General features: G+C 40.2%; 1 protein-coding gene across 1 annotated transcript in view; it reads right to left on the bottom strand.

The window, feature by feature from the left end:
- The window catches only part of med30 (mediator complex subunit 30), a 62,639-nt gene extending 43,365 nt beyond the window's left edge, over positions 1 to 19,274 (bottom strand). The window contains exons 1-4 of the mRNA XM_079571078.1: positions 19,205 to 19,274; positions 16,188 to 16,423; positions 15,350 to 15,508; positions 1,327 to 1,428 (exon numbers count right to left, since the gene is read on the bottom strand). Of these exons, the coding sequence (XP_079427204.1) occupies positions 1,327 to 1,428; positions 15,350 to 15,508; positions 16,188 to 16,358 (432 nt within the window). The 5' untranslated portion in view covers positions 16,359 to 16,423; positions 19,205 to 19,274. The remainder of the gene's footprint in view (positions 1 to 1,326; positions 1,429 to 15,349; positions 15,509 to 16,187; positions 16,424 to 19,204) is intronic.
- Positions 19,275 to 20,895: the final 1,621 nt, after the last annotated feature.

Genomic DNA, 20,895 nt, shown 5'->3' with positions numbered 1-20,895 from the left:
TATGTTTTATTTAAAAGAAAGCAAGGTCATCAACACAGCAATGAACATCTTTTCATTTCAATTAAGTCTCAGCAAAATCACAATGTGCAAAATGTGACCTCTGTCTGGACACAGACGGTAGCCTCAGAGGATCAAATCTCAAAACTAAATCTAGCTCAAAAGGTTATTAGGTTCTGGCAACCCAAAGTGTCTCCGTGAACTTTCTGATTGGACTGTTGGCAGGTGGGCAGCAAAAGAAGAAGGAAGAAGAAAAGAAGGAAGGAGAAAGATGGAAGAAGTAGAAAAAAGAAAGGAAGAAGAAGAAAGAAGAAAAAGGAAGAAAATGGAAGAAAGAAGGGAAAAAAAGAACGAAGAAGAAAAGAAGGGAGAAAGATGGAAGTCGTAGAAAGAAGAAAGAAAGAAGAAGAAAGAAGAAAAAGGAAGAAGAAAGAAGAAGTAGAAGACAAGGAAAAAGAAGAACTAACAAACAAACGTAGAAAGAAAAAAAGGAAGAAGGAGACTAGAAGAAAGAAGAAGACAAGGAAAAAGAAGAAAAAAAAAGAAGGAAGAAAAAAGGAAGAATGAAGAAGAAGGGAGAAAGAACGAAGGACTTCATATGGGTTTTTCAATGCCCTGCTCTTTGTAACCTTCAAATAAAAGAGCAAATAATGTGTATTTATACAGCATCTAAAGATAAAGAATAAAATGAAATTGCTTTTGATCACAGTCGTACCATCTCTATCAAACCTCAGGCACCGTTTTGACTCGCATATCAGTGTGATGCACAACAGATGGTATTTATCTCTCTTCATGTGGAAGCTTTACCAGACTTGAATAGACAGACAAGCACAATGTTTCAAGTTCATGTCTCCAGGTCCCGCACTAATGGCCAATACACTTCTCAAACAAAAGACATTGAGATTTCTGCCTATTTTTCATCTATCCTCTCAGACACTATTGCTTTTTCTGTAGCATCTCAATGGTTGAGGCTAAAACTATTGCCGTTCAGGACTTCCGTTCAGGACATTTCATATGTTGTTTTCTTCTTCATAGATTTTATGTTTTGTGAGGAAATGTGCAGGCATCCGAAATCTTTTAAGTGGTATCTGCAGTAAAAAGTTTGAGACCCACTACTCTAGACTGACAGTGAATGCTTACTATTGATTACAAAAATCCCATCATGCTTCAGCTCAAAGTTCAAAGCAATCCAGCTGTTCTTCAATGCCAAGAACATAGTTTGCTACAGACATTTCCCACAGACATTCTATTGACGTCTAAAGGCATAAGTGGACCCTATAGCGAAACCTTTATTCACGCTGTTGAAGAAAAGCGCTCCACGAACTGTACCTTGTTGACCTCCAGGATTTCTCTTCTCTCTTCAGCCGTGGCTCGACTCATCGAACGGTCTTCCAGCTTGGAGCTTTCGTCTTCCACAAAAGGGATAAGAAGCTGCAGAAAAAGAAAAGCATTGGACGTTTCTGTTAGAAAGATTGATGTTGGAGGACATCAAGTATGTAATGATGTTCTTTGAAAACTTATTAGCCAAAGTAAAAGTGGAAAAAGTTTGGGCGGCGTTAAGATTATGGCGGAAGAGTGTCATTAATCAAAAGAAGATTAAGAAAAGTAATGGAACAGTGCATGAAATTAGCAGAATAAAATGTTTTTTGATGAAAGAATGCCCCCTATGGATTTATACGTCTTATTACATGCCGTTCAAAGTCGATCTCCGAGGTCAATCCAACATTTGATTTACAAAAAAAAAACGCTTTATCATCAATACTTGTCTATACCGTCAGCAGTTTGAAGTTACAAGTTCACCTCTAAATGCATGTCCTTTGAGGTGGGAGGGAGCAAACAAGTCCATGAATATTCACATGCCAAATAAAAACACTGATCAAATCTATTTTGTAAATAACAAACATTCCTCAAGGACATTGATGCTTTATGCTGATGTTCTGTTTATCTGTGAGAAAGATGACAGTGAACGTGGTAATTAAAAATGTCGCAAACGGCCAACTACGAACCCATTATGCCAGTTTGGTACAATAATGGCTTATAATCTTATAATTAAACCAGCATACCAGTTAATGATCTCAAACATTGCAAGACAGAGATTACTCGATGTGAAATCCCTACAGGAACAAACTATTACTTCCATACATTACCACTGGTGTGTGGTAATGTAAGAGCCAGTTTAAGTCAGCCTGGGTCAAAGCTACTGTTTGTGCTGTGCCTAAATCATTACGAGATAGGGTCAATGCCTTATTGGATCTGTGCTTTCAATTTATTATGGATTTTTAATGGGACAATTATAATAACACAATTTAAGTGAACCAATGCTATTTACTCTTTTGAGTAAATCTGTATCACTTTATGAGGCGAGACTCGAGAGGTTGTCTGAGTGGTTGATGATTTTGCCTCACAGTTGTGGGCCTTTCCTGTGCAGAGTCTGCAAGTCAAGGTTAAAATGCTTTATTTGTTATTAAACAACTGTACAACAAAATCTCACCCATCCTTCAATGCCGCATGCAGTACCTCGGTACACATCTCCAGGTAAATCACGTGCTGGAGGATTCTCCTATTGTGCTTGTTTTGGGGTGAAACCCATCCAGACACAGGGACAACATGCAAACACCACACAGAAACACCTGTACGGCACGGGAAATGCAGTGAGGCAAGAGTGCAAGGTCCTCCTGTGTCTGAGTGGGTTTCCTAGTTGTTCTCGTTTGCACGTTCAACCCAAAACATGCACAACAGGCTGATGTCCCAGACCAGTGCCCGAGCTCCAGAAAAGGAAGCAAGGATGAGCGCTGACCTGTGGATGCCCACTGCATTTGAGAAAGAGGACAAGTTTCACTACGAGGGAAATAAAGTTAAATCAATCCTTCGACACAGCAAATTCCACAGCTCTCAGTCGGATTGAACCAGCTTTATTGCAAGTCTTTCCTCTCAACTCAATATCCAAATAAATAGATTTTTCTCTCCACTTACAGCTATATGCTCTGCCAGGTCCCAGCACTTTTCGTGGCCCATTAACAGCTTTACACCGTACAAATAAAAGAGTAATTTGTCAGGAGTAGATTACTCTAATAAAACGGTATTTTACTTCTCTATTTAAGATGCTGCCGTAAAGACGACTTCATTACAAAATAAAACTGGGGCACTTTTATGGTTTCGCGGCCCCACAGTAAAAAGCACCGGTCTTTGCACTTAAACCATTATAAGAGTGAGTTAGTGCACTTCTATACCCCAGATATTACCGCTGTCTCGTAATCTTGTTCCCGTGAAGTGGTGAAAATGGGGATTCGGTGTAAGCTCTCAGAAAAGCTGCGCCCGACGGAGGGAGAGAGAAAAGCGAGTGGGATACTAATTCATTTTTAAACGCCCTCGTGTGCTTGACCTTGTCTGCTTGACATTACAGTACAGAGATGAGCAGAGCCTTCGGGCGCAGAGGGAGCCGACAGGAGGAGGCCCCACTGCTGCTGCTAATACCACAGCACCACAGCGGCAGGCAAACGGCACAGTGACACCTACTGGACGCTTCGAAAACTGAGACAGGACTTCAGCTGCCGGGTTTTCACACATACTCACTTAAATGTTAATGCTTCTGAAGATGCTTCTAAAATGTGCCTGTTTTTCTATCTTTATCTAAAACACACATTGAAAATCTCTCCACCTTTTCAAAAAATATGCTGCTCAATGTTTAATTCAGATAGTGCCAGGTTAAATTACATTTTGTAGGAAAGTTTGACAAAGATTATGCAGCCGGTCTCAAATGGGGCAGAGCAAAATTGTACAAAATTAATATCTCAGTATTTTTAGGACATTTTTGCAAACTTATGCAAAAATGTGCTGGTGAATGGCTTAATTTGTTGCTCAAAAAGGATGAAACAAAAGTGCAGGGAAAAAAACACTTCATACCATTTTTTGAGAGATTACACATCACTGTGCTCTGAAGACCCCCAAGGGAACCCCCACTTTGGGAACCACTGGTGTAGATGATATATTGCCCACCTCTAGTCTCAAATTCAAACTTAACAACATGTACTGGAAAGCTTTATGAATCTACCACATTTCATCTGCTTTTTTTTTTTGCTTTCCATTATAATATTTCCTGAAAGGACGAGATTGCGGATACAAGCTGCCGAAATGAGCTTCCTTCGCAAGGTGGCTGGGCGCACCCTTTGAGATCAGGTGAGGAGCTCAGTTACCCAGGAGGAGCTCGGAGTAAAGTCGCTGCTCCTTGACGTCGAAAGGAGCCAGCTGAGGTGGCTGCCTCCCTCAGGAGGTGTTCCAGGCATGTCCTATTGGGACAAGGCCTCGTGGAAGACCCAGGACATGCTGGTAGGACTATGTCTCTGAGCTGGCCTGGTGTCGCCTTGGTGTCCCTCCAGAACAGCTGGGGGAGGTGTAGCCTGGCTAAAATCACATTCATTTTCTCGTAGGAGGTGTGGCTTATGATCGTCCATAGCCATTTATTGGGCTCTACGAATGTCTATCATGCGTCTGCACGCAGCCGCAGCCAATCGTATCCGATGATGTATGACGTACCCGCTGTAAACTTTCGAGTTAAACTATTTTAGTCTTGCCGTCCCTCCTCGTTCTGTGATTGGTCCCCAAATCCAAACTTAACATGAGAAAATTTCAGCCATGGTCCCCAGGCTGCTGTGCAGATCAAAATGATTTGTGCGCACACAGCAGTCTGGCTTTTGTCAGGCTAGGGGAGGTGTGCGTGGATCGGGAAGTCTGGGCATCTCTGCTGAGACTGCTGCCCCCGCGACCCGGCCCCGGAAAAAGCGGAAGAAAATGGATGGATGGATGGATGGATGGTATTTCCTGCCCTCCAGCTTTGACCTTAACGCATATGTCATCATGTTAGTTTTACCTGTCAAATACTGTTGACATCGAGGCAAGGTCACATGAAAACTCAGTAGATCGATGATGGAAAACAGGGTCGTGCCTTTCCTAAAAGAAGGATATCAGCACATCCTGCAACTAACAAAATGCTACTTTTAACCTCCACCTGAACTGAGCATGTTTTCTCTAGTTTGGCATTACCCAAATCTCAAAGCTTCTTGGCACGAGGATGAAAATGCAACAAAAAGTGGAAAAGCAACAATAACACAATTAAAAAGCAAAACTAAAGAGTGATTAAAAAGCAACAAAAAAAAAAACCCAAAAAAAACTGCTACAACATAATGTGTTCTCTCAGTCACCAGTTTTCATAACAATCCTACAACATGACACAGTATCCACCTTTCACTTCTTATCTATTTGAAAACTAGCATTTGTGTTTAGCCACTTGAAGAAGTTCATTAAAAGATTTAGATGCACACTTTGATTTTTACACAATGCACTTCAGATACAGCTATTCACTGTTCAAGTATGTATTTCCAAAACAAGCGCCAGACAAGATCACAAACAGAGATTACAAGGCGCCTCCGCGAGCCAACATAAACTGTATAAAAGTGCAAACACACATCGGTCCAATAACAATTTGGCTCAAAGTTAATCTGAATGTGGACGAGTGGAGCGGAGGTAACGCAGCTGCAGAGGACGGCGGACTCCGACCTCCACCAGGACACACAAAACTCAAGACAAAGAATAACACGCAGCAGACGGTCAGAGGAAAGTAAACATGTGAGGAGAGGGTAAAAGGAGGGCAAGAAGAAGAGCAGAGGATTATGGGAAAGAAATGAAAATAGGGAACAGGAAGTGGTGACCGGACTGCAAAGCATAAGTTAAAACCAAACCTAATCGTCCAATAAGGGTTTGTTAGGTCTGAATGAAGCAAAGTACTACCCTCAGGTAAAAAGGAAAGACTTTAAAAGATGACTGAAGTAGAGCTGCACACGCACACAAAACAAACAAAAAAATTGCCAATTTATTGTTATAAAAGTATTAGATGTTGACAAAATATATGGCATCTTCCAGTTCACTGAAAATTTTTGCTTAAACAGCCAAAAACTTAAAAACATACAAAAGTTCAGTTTTAGTTGAAGTTTTCCAAATTTAGTTAAATATCATATATTATTCCTTATTTTTTACTTATTTATTTATTTATTGACCTTTATTTAACCAGGATAGTCCCACTGACTCTTTTTCAGGGGAGTCCTGGCCCCAGAGGAGAACCTAATGTACATATTTTTAGTGTTAGGGGAAACCTACACAGACACAGGGAGAACATGAAAACTCCACACAGAAAGGCCCCGTCCAGGTGGGAATTGATCCCCGGACCTTCTCGCTGTGAAGCACGAGCGCTAACAGCTGCGCCACCGTGCCGCCCTATATATTAATATATGACCAAAAAAAGTCTTGTTTAGTCACACATCCGTTATTGAACAAACGGATTGCTTATGATTTGTATTTACTGTAAATTTAAAAGAAAGTCTACTGTGCTGAAATTGTTGGAATATTGGAACATTTCACAGTAATGCAAGGCATTATGTGGTAAAACTTTATAATAACCTCACCTTACGAGTGAACAAGTAATTCATCATGAACAATTCATTAGTTAAGTGTGAATAACACTTAATAACTACATAAGTTAAATTAATGTGAATTATTCATAATGAGCATTGACTGTAGTGGTCAAGTAGGTTTTAAGTGTTAGTCACACTTAACTAATGAACTGTTCATGATGAAGTACTTATTTATTAACGGGGCTTGATGCAAGTTGGTCATTTTATACTCACTACTGCCACCTCTGGTCTTATGTGTAACTGCAGTCTCTATATTAAGCTTGTGCATGACAGCACTTCGGACCTGAACACCTTTTTGAGTGACAGTGCAGGATGTTAGAGGCAGTTGTGGTGAACAGGTCTGAGCTCATTCTACACATTAGGACATGGGGGGAACATGGGGGGGGAATACTTAACTTTAACATTTTTAAACTCTGTATAGTCCCTTTATGGCTAAATAAGGTGCAGTTACAATGTTACCCCTATTTTATCTCACATCATGCAGCCCTTTATAAAGGCTCAGAAAAGTAAATTTATTATGTCCCTTTTGAACTTGGTTATAATAGTAAACTCAACCATGATTGTTTTTTTTAACAATAATAACCATTAAGATAAACATAAGAACTGACATGAACAGGCGAACCTTGAAAAGAACAACAGGTAAAACAGTTAAATAAAGCTTAAACATGAAGGCTGCAGCAATTCCTTGTTCGTTATTCCCTTCTTCTTCTCTGGTCTAATTGGCTGTCACTTCCTGTGATGAGTCTGGGCTGCGTTTGTTGTGATCCTCGGTCTGTCTTTAGACTTGTGACATTTTGAATTTGCACTAATGAAACTCTGAACAATGATGACTTTTGGAGCTCTAATTTACGTTTCTTTTTTGCTGAACACAAAAACACATTTGTTTGGAGCTAATTAGGCGCAGGAGCTTCGGTTGCCGTGGGAACATAAGTTCTGACCAAATGGAGGAAAACACGTCTCATAACAAGGACCTTGTTAAAGATTATTAGGAAATGAGTCCAGAGTTGTGGCTACTGCTTTGGAGCTAAAACTGGACAAATGTGTTTCCCTGTATAGAAACGTGGAGCCCAAATGAGAAATGTTTGGGCAATAGGGCGGTAGGATTATGGAAAAAGTTGCCACATTTTTTGCATTGTGACTGTGATAAAAGATTTACTTCATGAGATTAGGGGTGGGCCATATCGTATCGCATATCATATCGCGATAAAAATATTTGATATCGGTCTAATTTGTTATATCATTGTGGAATTGATAGAATTTACATTTCGCTCAGCTCCATCAAAGCAGCATAAACACTGACTCTGTAGGACACAGGGGCAGGTGCTTAAAAAGTAAAATGAAATGAAGGAAGTAAATCGCTTAAAGGAATAGGCCACCGTTTTTACATACCGAGATATGTTCTTACCTCACTTTAGCCGAGTTAATATATCCCCGTCTGGTCTTTGTCCGTGCGCTCTGCTAGGCAAACGGAGCACATACGCAGCCTCTCCCACATGTCATATAGCTCCAAAAAAGCTCACGATAGAAGCTACCAAGCTCTTCCACGTGTTCCCTATTTAAATAAAGTTACGTGAAGTGTTTTCATGCGAAGTATATTTACACAGAAATGTAGCATGTCGATTTTATAAGCAGATAAAAAGGGGTACTATATTGTGAGGCGTAATGATACGAGGAGCAAAACGTCCGCGCAGTAACTCCTAAAGACTTCCCCCGCTCACTACCGTCAATAACCTTTAGGAGAATATCTTTGCATTAATCTTCTAAACAGGCTGGACTTTTGAAGTAATTTGTCCGTTGTCAATTATGTCGTCAAATATATTGTTATCGTGCTTTTTTACAACATGATAGACATTTTAGGCCATATCGCCTATATCTATCATCATATCATATATCACATCATAGAGCACATTTTAAAGCGCACTCAGAAACATTATTTGAGAGGACTGAAATATGAACTGTTAAAGGGACTATACGGAGTTTAAAAATGTTAAAATTATGTATTTTCCTCCCCTTACATGTTTCAGCCATGTCCTAATGTCTAGAATGAGCTCAGACCAATTCACCACAACTGCCTCTAAAATCCTGCACTGTCACTCAAAAAGGTGTTAATTCGGGTCCGAAGTGCCGTCATGCATGAGCTTTATATAGAAGGTGCAGTTACACGTAAGACCTGAGGAGGCAGTAGTGAGTATAAAATGGCCCACTTACTGTACATCCAGTCTCTTTAAATCATACAAAGGGTGGAAATCTTCTGGATGACTAATAGTTTACAATAAGAACCACAAAATAGGTATTCATTCATTTTGAGTAGTTAAAATCCAAAAATCTGAGGAAGTAAATGTTCTGTCTAGACTGTGCCATCTTCACAATGGTTTTGCCCGTTTTTATAGACTCCTCTCAAGCAGAAAAAGGTCACACATATTGACGTCCTCTGATTGGATGAAGTGACACAAAGATGTCGCCTTGTCTAGTCCTTGCCAGACTGGTCTAAAACTGGGTTGTTCCATTGCAAGACAAACACTGCACTAAATCCTATCCTTTCCCCACAAAACAAACAACAAAGGTACAAACAGATCATTTGCATAAAGTGCCTCACCTCGACCAGGACACAAACATTAAACAATGATACTACTTTTGTTGCTCTTTGCGATGCCAAATATAAAAATCAGACTGTGGAATAGGTCAAATGGGTTACTCTCTGTCCTTACTTGGCTTTTGGAAACGAGCCAGACAAAATCATAATCCTAAAGGAAAATGAACTCTTCGCTTTACAAGTGTTCTCATTCCCAGTGCGAGACAGTCCAGCAGTGACCCGCTTCGCCCCTGGAGCCATCTGGAGAAAAACTTGTCTCTCTACAATAGATTATACAGGATCTTTAAATCTTTACCTCAGCTGACACAATGATACAGTTACTACTGCACAAATCCAGCCAAAACATACATTTACCTCAGATGTTCTATGGCTAACATGTTCTATTATTTCTTTTGTTGCACTTCTTGTTTTTCATTAAACTACAATGGGCTCCAATGACGTATCGGATTTAAAAAGGTGTACGTGGCTGATTTTGGCAGGCGGTGTGGGGGAAATGAAAAGAGCTGAGTGCGTTTGCGAGAGACGGATGGAGAGGGGCCTATTGTGCACGTGTACTGGTGTGTTTTATTTCGTGAGCCGGTCCAAGTGACTCATTCGAGAGATGGATGTTGTTTCTGTGTGTGGAGTTCTGCGGGGTTTCTTTTCCACCCCGATGGAAGCGGCACAGGGAAAACCAAGAGAGGGATAAAACAAAAACACAAATCTAAAAGCATGTCTGAACAAGGCAGGCATGGAAAAGGCAGACGGACACATTGAGCGACGGAAAAAAAACTATGAAATCTCAGTGAGACTAAAAATCCCTTTTCCAATCGGTGGCCCAGGCAAGAAGGCACAAAAGTAAAACAGTACAAAAATCCTCAGAATCATGATTTTAGCTGCCATTTTTGCATGATTTACGAGGACAACTGCTCCTAATATAATTTTTTGGGATGCACTGATGCCGCCATTTTCTGAAACCAAAACAAGTGCTAGAGGTCGACCGATTTTGTTCTCAGGCCCATGCCGATTTTGGGGAATTTGTATTGGCAGATGCCAATGTGCATGGCGGTTTAGAAGCGTTATACACATTAAGGCTGCACAACGTATTGAAAGAAATATCGTATCGCGATATTGGGTGATACCCCTCCTAGAAACCTTAACGTGGTGGAGGGGTTTGAGCGCCCAAATGATCCTGGGAGCTCTGTTGTCAGGGACTTCGTGCCCCTGTAGGGTCACCCCTGGCAAACAGGTCCTAGTTAACGGGTCAGACAAAGAGCAGTTCAGAAGCCCCTTATGAGAGACCAACAGGCCCGGTTTGAATCGTGGGGCCGTCCTTCTGTGGACCCACCACCTGCAGGACGAGCCATAAGGACCTGGTGCACTGTGATTTTCGACACGGAATCGGGAAAAAGTGGAAGAAAATGGATGGATGGATATTGGGTGATGCAATATCCATATCGCAAGAACCACAACATCGCAAAATCACTAGTGTCCATCTGACTGAGATCAACACATTTTTTGCAAACTCAATTACCCTTGTTTTGATCTTGATTTTGTGCTTTGTGAGCTGAAACTCTTGCCATTTGTGTTTAATATGAATGGAACATATCGTGTTGAAGTAAAATATTGCAATCATATCTTTATCGCAATATTGCACAGCCGTATCACAAGCGGCACTAATACACATATTGTAAAATACGCAAATATCGGCCGACCTCTAACAAATACGAATACTTTCATTTGAGTACACGCAGACAAGAGAACAAGGCATTACTTGTGATTTGCGTTTTGGGTCTTATTTTGTTCATAAAGATGGAAATGGTAGGAAATGGTTAAGTCCACACTGTCCTTTAAAGACATAACATTCCTTGAGATACAAAACATTACTAGTACGTTTAGCTTTACATTGTTTGAGAAATGAACTGAGAAAAGTGCACAAAAAGGAGAAAATTTGAAAAACTAGGCCATGGCCAAGAAATTGCTGCAGCAGCTGGAACCCGGGCGCTGACGTGTGCGTTTGCTCCAGATGTTCTTTAAACGCCTCTGTTGCTAATTAGGCAGCCATGAGGTCACGCTGCATGAGCCATTGATTCACTTCCTGTTCGGAGTGGCTTATCGCGTGCAGGCTGTCAGAGAGGCACCTGAACGCACCGCGATGATGGATGGGACAATAGACCACAGCCAAACTGAACCAGTCGCTGCACCCGGCAACACGTTACGGATAGAAAAGAGAGGGATATGATACGCTGCTAATGGCTATGGAGGATAGACAGCTAGTACATTTCTTGGCTGGAGTCGTCAGAGTTCGAGTTTGTGGTGATCCAAACAACAAGAAGTTCCTGGGTTCACTTCCTGGATTGAGCAGGTGTTGCGTTTGCAAGTTCACGTCATGTCCGGGGCTTCCCTGAAAACAATGTTCTAAAATCACAGCGGGACTTTCCTGGTTGAAATAAAGGCCACGAAAGTCACAAATCAGGAAGTGAATTATTGCACATCAAGAGGAAGCAGCGATAACTGTTCGAGGCAATAGCTGAGTCACTCGAAGAACAGTATTTGCTGAATTTGCTGAGTAATTGCTGGTAATTTTAGGCCATTTCTGTTGGAAAAGCTGAAAAAGAACAGAGAGCACAGGGACAGGCATATTGTCAAGCTCAAGCAAAAGTTAAAGTGACCCAGCAAATATACTACTACTCTAATACGTACCACAATACTAAGGTGCCAATGCGATACGTATTCTGATAAAATAAGTAATTATGATAAGTAATATGTTAAACCTTCAAAGAGTCATGTGTCCAAAGTTTTTAAACCAAATGCTATTTGACATTTATTGAAGTGTTAAGATTGAAAAGAGCCTCCAACCAGTATTGCGATACTTGATAAAGTACTTGGTCTTGCAACTAAAAGTATTGCGATCCGATCCGATATTTTGTTCCAGCCTTACTGCTCATTATTGAGTCGGGAGTATTGTGCTTTTTGCAGGTATTTATAATGGTTAGAAAATTATTATCTAAAACAGTTTAAACAAAATCCAGTAGTTTCACTTCCTGATTTTCAGTGGTTTAAAAAAAAAAGAAAAAAGTAAGTGTGGCCTGTGAGACTGTAGTGAAGCTTTGAAGAGCTTTTATCTTTTTTTTTTATCTTTATCTGATGAAAGCATTAAGCTTAGCAAGAGGTCGTGGCAAGGGAAACATTTCCTGGATACAAAAAAAAAAATCAATCTCCCCCCATTTAAAACAAAATAACTGCGAACTGTAAATATATTTAAATATATATATTTCTTGTATTTAATTAAAGTGCATCAACATAAACAAAATTGCAAAGGCAAACCATTTCTCTAACTGTAAAGTCACTGTGCAACAAAGCTTGTTAAACATCCAAATTATTGATACTGTATTTGGATTTGGATAAAACAACAACAAAAATTGAGCTCTGCTTTGATTTTGTCCTTTACTGACTCAATTTTCTTCTTAGGTGGGCTCTGTTCTTCTTGGCACATTTGTACAGCAGGGCAGTGAGCTTAAAAAATAAATAATAATCCAAATAAATCGATTTGACCTACCAACAGTTTTAAATCAAATCGCTTTTTTCCCCCAGCCCTACATAGGACCTCAAGAGGAGCTTCCTGGGAGCAGTGCTTCAAACAGCCACTGGAGAAGATTCTCAAAGATGCTTGAGTGAGCCGAAACAAAGATCCAGGAAGGTTTTTGATGAGGGAACAACAACATGGTAAAAAGCTCTAAAAAGTCAACTTTGCAGAACACCCCCCTTTAAACAATTAATTTCTATATATTTTATTCATACTGTATTTTGAAAGTTGGGGAATAGAGCATAAAAGCAAGTCACAAAGTTAATATGGCCGATTGAAAACTAAATTAGGAATGAATGCATCAGAGGGACAGCACCTGTTTGATGTTACAGAGATAAAAGTAAGAGACAAAAAAGAGAGGACGTGAAGTTATGAGAGAATAGTTGAAAACAGAGCAAACTACTTTGGTTCCAATTCATAATTGTTGCATAAGAAAGTGAATGCACTAGATCTAATCTACAAAGCAATACCCACGAAGAGGGGCCTGTTTGTTGACTGGAAGTTAAAGTTTTTGCTAGTTCAGAGGCGGCTTGCGAAATTAATTCCCCTACTCTTTGTTGCAGACAAAAAGTGCTGCCACAAACTTTGATAAACTGTGACTCATTTATAGCCTCCGTATCTTTTAAGAAGCTCTTCAGACCGACTTTAATAGAGAATGAGATGGCAGCTTTCACTAATTTGTTCCAATTTAAGGCCGGCCTCCTCCCACTCTCTCCTTTATCCCGCGTCTAAGTCTGGCGAGAGAGAGATTAGCTGCGAGCCAATCTGTGAAAATTGGGAAAGGGACTCTGCCGCAGTCATAAATCCAATCAAACAGAGGTGCGGAGAGCGGCGGTACACAGCACTAGCCCGTAGAGGAAACGAGTATGTGCCTATGGACCTGAAACGCCTTTGTGCTACACGCTACAGTGAACTCCATGACTGTTTGTTTTTGCTGCGGGTGGATGGTGACCGTAACCAGTGGTAAAGACACACAAGAGACGCTTCTGTAAGGCACTCGGAGGGAGGCAGGTGGCGAAAGTGTCCCCAGGAGATTAGCAGTGTTTTGTGATGTCCCATTTCCTTTCGCCTTACCTAAATTAGTATTGCAGCGTTTGGGTAAAGGGGGGGGCGGGGGTGGAAACTGGGTTACAGCATTTACGGGTCGGGGAACAATTGTGATGAGTCTTCACAACTGAGAATTGATTTTCTGACCGTCTTCCTTTGTGCTCTATAGTTTGGGGTTGTGCGTGGCTGGAGCTTATTCAAGTAAATATGGGGCATGGGCAGGAAACGTTAAACAGTAATTCTCCCTCACTCACCACTTAATTAGCTACAGGACGACTAGCCATACCTGCCCTGGGTCTGACCAAAGGAAACAGGGCTTTTCAATCCCAAACCCATAAACAAATAGCATAAAAAACAGAGCAGGCAACAGGTGAGAAAGCTTTGACCATTAATAAATAAAATTGGTAACACTTATTAACAGCGAACTAAGAGCTAGTTATGTAGCTTTTAAATGGTATTTATGAAGAACTTATTATTAGGGGCGACGGTGGTGCAGAGAGTAGAGCGGGTCATCTTGTGACACGCTCGTGATCGGAGAATCGGCAGTTCGAATCCTGCAGGTGCAGGTGTCCTTGGGCAAGACACTTCACCCACCTTGCCTCCAGTATCTGCGTACACCGGTGTATGAATGAGAGTGTGAATGGATGAGTGGTTCCTTGATGTAAAGTGCTTTGAGTGCCTAAAGCAGGTAGAAAGGCGTGATACCATTTATTAGTCCTTATTTTGCATGGCCTTATTCAACATCTTACTGTAGCTACTTACTAACTCTTTTCCATTTATTAATTCTTCATTACTGTTTTTCAGACTCTCATTTAGGTGTTAACCTGTTATCTGCCAGCTTAGGGTTAGAGTTAGCAATTACTTATCCAAATCTCAAAGCATATTGACTATATCATTCTATATCAGTTTGATACCATTACCTCATTTGAAAGCCAAGACTTTCTAGTTTCTAAAACTATGTGTAGGAGTGAAATACAAGTTACATCACATTTGCCGTCCCTAACCCTAATCATAACCAAACCCAGCTTCCTGATCGGCAAGTCAATACAATACTATACATACTACTATTAGGTTTGTCACGATAACATTTTGTTTGATATATTGGGGCAGTAAAATAGCACGATAAACGATAATATTGAGGATGACTTGACATCACTGAAGCCAACTTAAAAAATGGAACTCTCAGTAATACCTTGTTCTAAAAGCACGTATTGACATATCATGTATCACACACACGTCTCGATGAAACGCAGATTTACTTCAGTAAAATTGTTCAAGTATTACATTTAATTACATTTATTACATTAATTATTGACACAAAAAATAACATTAAAAAAAAACCATATATTGGACGATAAGTCGATATAGTAATTATCGTGGCATTAAGTCTCCAATAAAAGACATTTTGGCTGACTTGACTCACTTTTTTGAACAGCTCTGAAATTAACGGTTCCCAAAGATTCAGCGTCTGAATAAAAAGCCAATAATCCCATCGCTAGTGCCAACACCTGAGAGCCGGCCCCTTTTTGTAGTTACTGGTTCACTGAGAGCCGAGGGGGGACGGATATGTGACAGCAACAGACTTCAGATCCTCACACCATGCAGACTCCTCAGGCTTTAATTTTAGAAAGAATCTTTACGCTAAACTAAGGTAAAAATTCAAACATAAAGCAAATCTCTTACCTCTGGGGGTATGTGGTCCAGGCCGGCACAGTTTTCGTGGCATTTATCGAAGACGAGCCTCAGCTTCCTGAACAGCACTGACAGCATACGGAGGTGCTCCTGCAGTTTGCCCAGTCTGTCCTGGTGAGTGTTTGGGTTGTACGTCACTCCGTTTGGAAGCTAGGTGGCGCCACAAAGAAAGAAAACAAAGTAAATTCAGGCAGTTTTAACAGTATGACCTGCAATTCACTCCTACAGCTCCCAAAAAGCCCCCCTTCTTTAACAGTTAAGCTAACACTTCACACTTCTGAGGAACATTTTGGATATTATTGAGCCAGTATAGACTGTAGCCTAATCAAATAAAGTGGCCGGAAAGCACACGCACCAAAATATAAAAACACTGCTTGTTTTCCCCGGTTATCGCCATCTTTTACCACCATGAGAGACATGTTTTTATTGAGAGCATTGACTCTGGGGAAATGCTGTCTGCTTACCAATATCAGACATAACATAAAACAAGTGCCTTCAGGGCAGTCTGCAAACAGAGAGACGCACAGCGGGGCCAAGAGACGGACAATAAATGAAGAATTTTTATGAGAAACAAGACATGCAGCGCACGGTCGACAAAACAAGTCAGAACGGTGTCTCTAAGTGTCAGACGTCTGAGTCAAAGCTTCCTGACCTTTGAGCTGAGGACACGACCTGAACCGAACTGTGAGTTAACTTTTTAAATACATAACCAAAGTACACTGTAGCCACTGGTTGAGGGTTCCAAAGTTAATATGAAGTGTATTTAATAGAACATCAATAACCTCTGCATACTTCTCTTCTGTTTGACTTTATTTGGTTTCTCAGTCACCTGCATGTTTCTGAGGAGCTGGAAGATCTCCATGGTCCGCAGCACGATGTCCTGCACCGTCTCCTGTCCGATTCGGCAGAGGGAGGCCGTGTTGACGTCCCGCGCCGCCTGGGCTTGAGGCACGGGAGGCGGCTGTCCCGCGAAGGGAGTGGCGATCGGAGGGGTCGTCATGGAGACAGAGGAGGTGGAGACAGGACGAGGATGGATGGAGCTCACGTTTTGACAATGTTACATGCCTTTGGAAACAGATACAAGAAAGGTTTATTGCAATTTCGTGTCGCCATTTGTCACTTACACTTTTATAGTACATTTCTTATTTGACAAAGCCATTCTGTGCAAAACATTAATTAACTCATTGACTGCCAATGACATCTATAGACGTCAATTAGGTTTTTCAATGGGAACAGCTGCAGCAAAGCCTTGAGCATGTCTGGTGTTAAAATCTTAGTTGTGCTGCCTAATGCTGCCTGCCACCTAGTGACTCAATAAAAGAACTACAAGTTCTTTTATTGAGTCACTAGGTGGCAGCATTGCTCTTTCGTTTTCTCAGCTTTTTGGTCAGAAAACAGCATTTTGGGTGATTTCATCTATTTTCTAGGGACGATTACTAAAGAATGGAAAGAGGTACAAACAGAGAGTCTAATCTTTCTTTTGGTGGGTTTCGTGTTGACACACACCTAGACCTTAATTTTCAGTGGGTGTTGAAAAAAGTCAAAATCCTGAAAAACCACTGGCAGTGGGGAGCTCTCTGATTTGAAAATGGCTGGCAGTCAATGAGTTAATTAGGAGTGGGTTTATTGGTGAAAATATCTAAAAAACATCACCCGCTACTTTCCATGAGATTTAGCTGTCTTCCTTTACTAAAAATGAGCTATAAATGCAAAAGGTCCCACACACTGATATTTCGTGGGACCACCTTTAGCTTTGATTACATCACACATTCTAAGCTGTATTGATGAAGGGAGAGTGTAACCACAACACAAAGCCTTCTCCAGCACATCCCAAAGACTCTTAATGGGGTTATGATCTGAGACATAAATTGGGTGGAAAAACTTAGTCATTCAGGAGGCTCAAGAGTCAGCTGATCTCATTCTTTGGGCACAGAAACCCCAGATCTCATAACAGTTAGTTAAATACAGGTGCAGGGCTTTTGTTTTTGGTCAGGCACTGTATCATCTGTCTGTGTTGCTTTTGTTGCACAGTGTGGCTTTGAGTTAAAGCAAAAGTTACCAAAAGTAATGGAATAATCTCAAAGCATTGCCAATCACACCTCATTGGATTTGGGGATTTGTTAGCAGAGATAAAACTAAATAAATACATTCTAAGACAAACTATAGCAAAATTACAATGAAAAATTAAGCAATACGCTAATTCTAATGCCCAGTGAAATCATGTGACTGTGCAAAAAGGCATTCACATAAAGAGCAGTTTCTTTCATGCTGATAATAATAATACATAAGTCTTATATAGCGCTTTTCAAGGAACTCAAAGATGCTTTACAAATGAGACAAACAAAGATGGGAGTGAGTAGGTTGTAGGCGAGCTGAAACAAGTGAGTTTTTTTAGGTGGTCAGTGAGTCTGAGTTTCTCATATGGATGGGGAGTGAGTTCCAGAGGGCGGGGCGGCAATGGTGACGGCTCGGTCCCCCAAGGTTCGGTGTGTTGATTTGGTGATGGGTTTGAGAAGGTTTAAGTCAGCAGTCAGCATTATAAAAATCATAAAGCAGCAAAAACAAAACTGCTCTTAATCCCTTAACCGGGCACATTCTCTCCAGTTCAGCTTTACCCAAATCTAAAAGCTTCTCAACTGGGGAGCTGGTCATGAGAGCAAAGACATGCAAAACCCATCTAAGCTTCTTCCTTGTTTTTGTTTTCACTTTTCAGATGTTTTTGTTGCAATTTTTTAAATCACATTTGTGTCATATTTTCATTGTTTTTTTTGCCACATTTTTCTCACATTTTCATTGTTTTTTGTCACATTATCATTGTTTTTTTGTCACATTTTCATTGTTTTTTTGTCACATTTTCATTGTTTTTTGGCCACATTTTCCTCACATTTTCATTGTTTTTTGTCACATTTTCATTGTTTTTTTGCCACATTTTTGTCACATTTTCATTGTTTTTTGCCACATTTTTCTCACATTTTCATTGTTTTTTTGCCACATTTTTATCACATTCTCATTGTTTTTTGCCACATTTTTCTCACATTTTCATTGGTTTTTGTCACATTTTCATTGTTTTTTGCCACATTTTTCTCATATTTTCATTGTTTTTTGCCACATATTTATCATATTTTCATTGTTTTTCTGACACATTTTTCTCACATTTTCAGTGTTTTTTATGACACATTTTTAACACATTTTCATTGCTTTTTGTTACATTTTTGTCACATTTTTAATTGTTTTTCTGTCGTTTTTTTTATTTTATTTTTTACGTGTAATGTTCTGTGATCAAACCACAAAAATGTGACAAAAACATGCCACAAAAGCAACAAAAACATGATGAAAACACAACCAAACAGGAGGAAAACATGTCATCAAAACGAGGAAGAAGCTGAGTTTTATAGGTCTTAGCTTTCAAATGAGACACTGGCCTATAGTCTGGAATCTCCACTCGAGAAGCTTTTAGATTTGGGCAAAGCCGAACTGGAGAAAACGTGCTCAGTCAAGGTGGGGGTTAAGGGGTTAACTACAAAATCAGATATTGTTCCAACTTCATAAGCGTTACATTGCTCATTATCTGACTTCTTAAAATGACACAAGCCAGAAACCACCATTTCAGACTAAACTAAAATATGACAAGTAACTACTCCACGTTTATCCGCAATGAAATAAGGAAACAAACAATGCTAACATGTGTTCCCCTGTCACCAAAGCTAAAGTGAACTGTCAGATACGACTTTTCTTTAGTGCATCGTGCTTTTTTCCCCCCTTCGTTTAAACAGCTGAGATTTTCAAGTCGTATTGCCAAAGCGAACTCGTTTTATCGCTGTCAAACGGCCAAGCGTAAAGTGTTACCTGATCGGAGACAATTTATCTTTTTCGTGGACATGTCATGCTTCGGCTTTTGCTCCTCGGGGCTCAGCTGCTACAATCACGTCACCACCAAAGCATCGCGAGATCTGAATCAATCATCAAGAACAACGTTTTATTTTTTATTTTTGTGATGTTTTTTAACGGTTGTACATCATTTATTTTTACTTAACAATAGCAACATATTTTTTCCTAATTGGTAAAATGTTTGCGATGGAAATAACCGCAGTCAAGCATACGCGGTTAACATTGCGATACCACAGCGCCATCTCCTGGGCATTACAGAAAGCACAGCCGTATCCGCAGCAGCCTCAGGCCAATTTATGCCACTTGATTGCTTCTCATGGATCATTATAAGTTATTTAGCAAGCATATAATTCAAATTCCCTAACGCGGAGAGGCCGTACGTTCTCTAATTTAATCACCCGGTGTATTCAGCCACCCATTATTTTTCATATGCGTCTGTGCTCGGGTTATTTTGCAAGCTATCTAAATTCAAATGAGTTTTAAATACATGAGATGTCAAAAAGGGACAGTATTAACTTCACCAGACTGCTTCTTCAGCATGTGCTTAGCCACTGTGACCAGCACTCGGAATGGGAAAGGGGGAGAGCCTTTGCCTGTAGGCTTTAGTGGAGCTGAAAAAGCAGATTAGATGCGTATTACTTAATTTGCATTATTCAGACAAACTTTGGGTCACGTTCTGACATTCAATTTCTTTTTATCTTGAACACATTTTTTGTAATAATTGCTTGAGGTGATGTCGTCTTCTTAACTTTGTCTTATGAGGCAATGCAGGGGAATAGGGAAACTTTTGAAAATCAGAGATATCAATTTTCAACTTTGCTGCAGATTACTGGCATAAATATGAGGGAAAATAATAATTGAAATGTTTCTGATATTTTATGTTTTCAAATGCCCAAAATTTCCCAGATTTTCAGTCAGAAAATCTGAATAATGGATTGAGCCAGGTCTAAATGTATGGTTTTATTTTATTTTGTTGACATATTAGTTATAGACTGACCTCAATCATCCAGGAAGATACAACACAGAAGGCTATTCAACTGGACATTTCTCATAGTCAATTACGTACAAAAAAAACGAAAAAATAAATAGGCTACAATAAAAAGTTAAATAGCCTTCTGTATTAATGACATAAGCCCCATTTCGACAGGACCAGACCGGAACGGACATTTCAAACTCTTTTCAGACCTGATTTAGTCCTGAATTGACCCTGATAGGCAATGATATAAAGGTCATCAGGTGTGAAAGTGTTACTTGACTTGCTACCCTGTCACTTTCACAATAGTTTACGGAGAAAACACTTTTTTAGTTTAAGAAAAATAGTAAAGGTTTTAGTAACTTTACTCCCTAGAGGTCTCGATAAATGTTCTCTTACTGTAGCTGTTCAGATTTGGACACAGACATGTCGGCTCCACTCCACCGTCCACGTCTTCTTGATTGGACAGAGGGATCTGGTTTGCTTGAAGGAATAAATGAAATCTGACGAGTCTCCTGCTGCTGAACCACGAAGCATGAAGCACAGAGATCGTTAACTAGATCCAGTACAATGCAGTGTTTCAGTATGTGGACAGAGAGGATTATTCATCCATATACATTTTTCCATGTAAATTGAGGAATACTACAGTACTTTTTCCACAATTTCTTCTGAACAA

This window comes from Gobius niger, assembly GCF_951799975.1.
Source record: "Gobius niger genome assembly, chromosome: 14".
NCBI classification, from domain to species: Eukaryota; Metazoa; Chordata; class Actinopteri; order Gobiiformes; family Gobiidae; genus Gobius; species Gobius niger.
Note: the sequence above shows the minus strand (reverse complement) of the source record. Positions and strands in the feature narration are given on the sequence as shown.